The sequence below is a fragment of the Triticum aestivum genome, chromosome 3B (genome assembly GCF_018294505.1).
Source record: "Triticum aestivum cultivar Chinese Spring chromosome 3B, IWGSC CS RefSeq v2.1, whole genome shotgun sequence".
Classification (NCBI taxonomy): domain Eukaryota; kingdom Viridiplantae; phylum Streptophyta; class Magnoliopsida; order Poales; family Poaceae; genus Triticum; species Triticum aestivum.
The window spans coordinates 391,657,907-391,664,232 of record NC_057801.1 but is presented as its reverse complement, the minus strand read 5'-3'; the positions used below and the strand labels follow the sequence as shown (position 1 = coordinate 391,664,232).

Genomic DNA, 6,326 nt, shown 5'->3' with positions numbered 1-6,326 from the left:
GCTGTTGCTGATGCGCCATCCACAACTCCGGTTGGCAACACCGCATCATCCACGACTCCGGCTGGCACCATCGCACCGTCCTCGACTCCTGTAGAAGTGGCGCCATCCCCAACTCCTGTCAGTGTTGTGCCGGGTCTGAACAAGGCGTGGCATGTTTCGTGGAGCTTCCTTACCGACGATGAAGATGACGAGGATGATGATGTGCTGGCCTCGCCGACTCCGCCGCCGGCTTCTAAATCCTCAGTTTCGGCAGCTCGGCCGGGCATGGCATGTGATGCGGATTCATGCAGTGGTTGGGAAAAGGTGCTGCCGCGATGTAACGTGCAATGCCCGGTGTCACTAGGCCCTGCACTGGCTCCCCGTCCTATCCCCGCTTGGCTTCATGGTAGATGTTGCAGATGCCTCTATCCTGGACACCGTGCAGCGGAGTGTTGAGATCCTTTTAGGTGTTCTCGATGCCTTGAGAATGGTCATCAAGCGTGTGGGTGCCGCAATGCCTGGTGTCCCCTCAGCTTTTTGGGAAGCCCTACTTTGTCGCCATTGCCCCGCCTCCCTGTCGGACACCAACAAGCTTCAGTTCCTCGTAAGGTCCAGAAAGATGTCGTGCCCCTCTCGAAGACGTTTGGTCATGATTCTTGGGCATCGATCGTTGTTGCTCCTGTTGGCTTTGTGGCCTCGGCGATATCCCAGTGCGGCCTGCCTTGGAGAGGCAGGCCGAGCTGTTGCGCTCTGAGCTCCTTGATATGGCTTCCTTCCGACTTGAGGAGACGGTCCAGCCTCTGCGTGATGTCGTTGACTCCATGCAAGGTTGGATGTTGCGGATGGAGAGCTTCATGGAGCGAGTTGAGGCTGCACTAGGAGGGCTCTCCTTGGCACCGCCTGTGTTGCAGAGTGCTCATGTGTTGCGCCCTTTGGTTGTGCCTGATGGCAGCTTCGAGGTTGAGAGGGGAGACGAGCTTCATGGTTGCTTCTCCCCTCGTGCTAGAGCCAGCTCGCCGTCGTCGGCCTATGAGGGTCTAGGCAATGATGTGGTTGTGACTCCGGTGTTGTAGATCATGCCTGAGCTTCAGGAGCTGTGTGGGGGCTCGGTTCTGCCTCTGTCCGTCGAACAACCGAAGGTAGACCCTCCTGAGATCTCAATTGTGGCTTTGTCGCCAGCATCACCCCTGGAGTCTAGCCAGATACTTGATGCTGAGGAGTGTGGTGATTTGGATGCTTCAATCTCTCGATCTCCTAAGTCCATTGGGTGTCAGGCGTCAACCAGTCTACCCTTTGGTGTCATGGAGCACGGAGTTTTGGATGTTGCTGATGTTCCCTCGTTTGCAACCATGGAGCAGGTGATGCCTGTGAGTGACATGACCATTGAGCCAAGTGTGTTGGCACCTACTCCAAATCTAGATGCTCTCTTTGCGAAGGAACTTTGTGACTTACTCGCCAGTGTGGAGGTTGGTAGACCTGGTTTGGGTAGGTCGATTGCTTGCCCCTTGACGGGGACACCAAAAAGGGCCAAACAAAAGAAGGTGGGCAAAGGAAAGAGTGGCGTCATGGGCAAGGCGTCTCTCTCTCGCTGCTTGATGGATGCCATTCGATCTCTCGGCCTATCCGTTTTGATTGGGTTGTTATTGTGGGTTGGGAGGTGCCTGATGTCTTGTGTCGAGTTGTTTTTGTCGGGGGTCTCTTGGCGTAGTAGCAATGTCGGGGTTTGTGGATGTTGTGTATTCAGAAAGCCTGGGAGGGACCGCATGTGCTGTTGTGGGGTTTCTTGCCATGTGAGGAGTTAGTCCGTGCTTCATTTGTATTGGTTTTCGCCCGGTTTTCCGTAAAATAACTGGGCAATTCTCTTCTTCTTAATTAATCGACGAGGCAAAACTTTTGCCTCCGTTTTGAAAAAAAGAAAAGAACGAAACCTGGAACAATAGTTGTCATACTTGGGATAAACTGTTTATGTGAGGTATGAGACATGGAGAGAAAGTTAAAAAATGTCGAGTTCTTTTGTTGCTTCGGTGAGACGGAGCTAGTACAGACGATACCCTGGCGCACGCCCAAAGTTTAATGAGCCCAAGACACGTTACACGTCTAGGAGGAGGAGATGGAGATCCCCACGATAAATTTTGCTTGTGCCAGCCCAACCCCTCAAGAAAAGCTTGGAATAGTTTAGCGTTACCAGCGCAAGGAGGCAAGCGCTGCGTACATGATGCTATACTAGCAAAAGAGCCTGTGCGTTGCAATAGGAAAGAAAACATAACACACATTTTTAGCCCAACAACCATCACTCAAGACCACAATAGGTCTATCTTCTTTATTTTTGCGAGGCATCATATTTGTGTTGCCGCTTATCCTCCTTCTCACCCTCGCCGGCGATGGCCTCGGTGTTCACACAAAACAAAAAAAACATGTTTGAATATGTTTAATCCTAAGGCGTCTCTCCCTCCCTCCCTCCCTCCCTCTCTCTCTCTCGCTTTCTCTCACTCTCTCGATGAGAAATCTGTTGTTTTCCCTGCGACATTTTTCAGAGGTATGCATGTGTAGTTATTGATGTTTTCTTTTCCCTATATTGTTACAGTGGGGTGTTTATTTGCAATCCAGGTCGCCGCCGGTACGAAAGGAAAACGGATCTTACACTATAAATTATAAGTTTGCTCCAAAAATAATATTTTAAAAATATTTAAAAGGTAAAATTAACATCATATTTAGTTTCCACATACTTTTCTAATAAAATTTCATATATAATATGTTAAAATAGAAGTTACGGTTTAAAAGATACAGATAATTTAGAAAATCATTTGTTTGACTTAAATATATTCTAAAATAATATTTATAAATACTTAATTGGTGAAAATAATCTCATATTCATATTCTACATGTTTTTCTAATCAAAGTTCATATATAACATGTTCAAATCGGAGTTACGGTTTAAAAGATATGGATGATTTAAAAAAACATTGTTTGACTTAAATATGATCCGCGGATGAATTACCTAAAACATCAGGGGGGTTTTCAGAAAATGTAAAATAACGGTTCGGGTGTGACTTAAATCCGGACTGCGGGTTGATTTCAACAAAACGCAGGGACTTTTGTGTAAACTATAAAAAAACGATCCGTTTTAACTTAAAAGAGGGCTGCGGGTTGAATTCTCTGAAATAGAGGGACTTTTCTAAAAAATGCCATGACGGACGAAAGAAACCTAATTTGCTTTATTATTATTAGGTAAAGATATGAGGCGCGTGGCAGTAACTCTAGGTGGTACCTCCAAACCCGATCGATCAGTACGCGGCTGAAGCTGGCTAGGTACCGTCTGATCGGCCGGCCCGGGAAGCCAAGTGAAACGACATGGCGAGCAGGCAAGAATCGTCAGTCACGGCGGCCGACTTGGACCCCGTGTACGAGTGGGTCGACGGCGACGGCAGCTATCTCCTCCGCCTCAACCTCCCAGGTACGTACGATACGCGTTCGTGATTCCTGCTGAGATGGATGAAATGGTGCTCCCCTGAACCCGAATTGTGCCTACTGAGTTGTCTGCCATTATGTTGATCAAGGGTTTAAGAAGGAGGAGTTCCGGGTGCACGTGGACCCCGCGGGCCGGCTCAACATCCTCGGCCACAAAACGGCGGATGGCGGAGCTGGGAACGTGCGGCTGCACAAGGTGTTTCAGCTCCATCCACATCCGACCTGGACGCAATCACCGGCCGGAACGACGCCAACGTGCTCACGCTCACCGTGCCCAAGCTGCCTTCCGCCCCGGCCGCCAACGACGTCGGCGACAAACCTGTTGGAACGGATGAGAAATCCAAGGTTATCCGGGAGGCGGAGCGGCTGATCCAGGCGGCGAGGGCAAGGTTGCAGCAGGGGAGGCACAAAGAGGAGAAAGTGGACGACAGGAAACAGGAGGCCGAGGCAACGACGCCGGCAGAAAAGGTGGTGAAAGCTCAGGACCACAACGACAAGCTTGAGTATGAGGCGGCGACGCAGAGGGACAAGAAAGGCTGCTGGAAGGAGGGGTTCACGTGGGCGGATGCCATAGGTCGTAAGAACAAGGAGGTGATCGCCGCCACCGCCGTCGCCGCCTTCACGCTAGGCGTCTTCGTCTCCCATAGGCTCTTCTCCAGAAACTGAAAATCATCATCATCTCTAAATGTGCTGCTGCCTGCGTCCACTTAATAACGATTACACAAGCGGATGTACTGAATAAATTCTCGTCAAGGAGTTTAATGATATACTATCACAAAATTGATAAACGCTCCTATATTTCTTTTTTTTATAAGGTGCAAGGCCACGAGGCTTGGGAAATTACACAATAGTTAACGACGGTGCCCAACAATTTCCATGTCCTTTCTAAGCTGCACAAGTTCCATTTGATAATGCAGTAAAAAAGAGTTTGTTTTGCCAACAAACCATTTGATATCTTGGGTGTACATTTTACATTGCCAACAAACTGCACAAATAGTGCCACCCACTACGAAAATAAACATCATTTATTTAGTTTACCGTACAACTGCGCCTTTTATTTTACTACAAAAACAAATAATGATACACTAGTCCAGGTCTAGCTTTTCAGCCGCATAGAAAGAGGAACAGGGGTAATAACAAATCATGAGCTTGTAAAGTGTGCAATCGATTGTGCCATCATCAAAGCAGACCTTTTGCACAACCATATGCACAGTAATAGGGGGCGATTAAAAGATCGGCACAACGCTGTCGTGGACCCTGTTCTTCTGGTTCTGGGCAACGCATTCCGAGATCCACATCAAGTTCCTTATCTCCTGCTCTCGTAGCCTCATGTATGCGAAGAAAACAGCGTAGTGGAACTGCACAAACAACAAGAGAACATCAGAGCTCCCACCTTAAATTCTAGAGTTCACCCGAAAAAAAAAAACTAGAGTTGAGGTCTGAAATAGTGGCACACAGAGCTCACAAGTTTTCTGAGACAATAAAACTCACCAACAGGCACTAGCACTTATGGCATTTTTTTAGAACTATCAGGCACTCACAAGTTGTTCAAATAGAGTTATGACTTAAGATGGATATATAGAATCATGTGCAAAGCCGTGGCTGGTTGGTTAGCGCATATTTTACAAGCATGTATGTATGCATCACGCTGGTATGCATCAGTAGTGCATGTGGCTGGGCGTGTCATAGGCTTTGACTAAATCAGCCTACCAATGGTTCTTGTTTACTGCTAATCTTTATTGAGTGTATAACCAGTGACCTTCTAGAGAACTTGCATGCATCCAGTGTACAATATCAGATCTCTTACATTTTGACCATCTGTTGTTATTCCTGTCAGATAGTTTATATGAAGTAACTTGTGTAAACATACATATAAGGTCAACAACAAAAATTGTACCTGCTGTTCAAATGACTGGCACAGCCTCTTTACTTCCTCCTCATAAAAGGCCTTGTCCAACATCTGGCTTTCGCCATATGATATCTTGGCAAAAATAGACTGGTATGGGGGGTACTTTTCCATTACACCACGCACCTGCGGGATGAGCACGAAAAAAGTATTGACGTCAGCCAGAATAATTCATGCGTGGGCACAGATCTCACTTTTATGAAGAAGACACTGGTCTGAATTCCAGTATAACTTAGATGCAATCCCTCTTGAAATACTACATGCTTGTTAAGATTTCCCTATGCTCTTTTTATCATCATCTCCACAACAACAAAACACACATTTAACTTTCAAGTGAGAACTTCCAAAATGTAGTAGCACACTCAAAACTACAATACATCCTAGTGAGCATAAATCAGAACAGGAAACCAGTCATCCTAACAAGAGACACCAGAGGGTAAGAAGCCAATAAAAGGACAATATATAAATGTGTTACTGTAAGCTAAAATGTTAGCTTGCCAAATGCTGATGATACACAAAGAAAGAAATAGATAGTCTGGCACATGCTTACAGGATAAGTATACCACATAGGGCAATTTTCAATTAAAAAAACACGTGATGTTAATCTTCGTGCGAGAAAAGAACCGTATGACAGAATGAGACCATGACTGCTGTAGGCCAAACAAAACATTCATACTGCAGCTGATATACAAGAGCAGCCAGTAAGCCGAGTTTGACTTATGCCCATCAAATGAAAAATGTATGCCACAAAAGCATCTCCAATGGAATACCATTCTTCTCAGATAAGCCAGGCACATAGGTCGATGCTGTGTCCCCTCACCCAGAATAAATTGGCCCTAATGGAAGCTCAGGAACACGAAAATTGCAGGCGAATTGATGGACACATAAAAGTGCTACACGTTTTTTGGCAATAATTATCAACACATAAAATAGACTGTTGCTACTATCATAACGAGGTGTCACCCCACAGCCC

At 46.5% G+C, this 6,326-nt stretch overlaps 2 protein-coding genes across 2 annotated transcripts in view; one reads left to right on the top strand and one right to left on the bottom strand.

The window, feature by feature from the left end:
- LOC123070017 (lysine-rich arabinogalactan protein 19) overlaps positions 1-1,922 on the top strand; it is a gene marked incomplete in the record, with an annotated part of 3,039 nt that extends 1,117 nt beyond the window's left edge. Inside the window, 1 exon segment of the mRNA XM_044493023.1 lies at positions 86-1,922. Coding sequence (XP_044348958.1) covers positions 86-435 — 350 coding nt within the window.
- A 2,407-nt stretch (positions 1,923-4,329) lies between these two features.
- LOC123070014 (probable V-type proton ATPase subunit d) overlaps positions 4,330-6,326 on the bottom strand; it is a gene marked incomplete at its 5' end in the record, with an annotated part of 4,556 nt that continues 2,559 nt past the window's right edge. The window contains 2 exon segments of the mRNA XM_044493021.1: positions 4,330-4,805; positions 5,345-5,479. Of these exon segments, the coding sequence (XP_044348956.1) occupies positions 4,674-4,805; positions 5,345-5,479 (267 nt within the window). The 3' untranslated portion in view covers positions 4,330-4,673.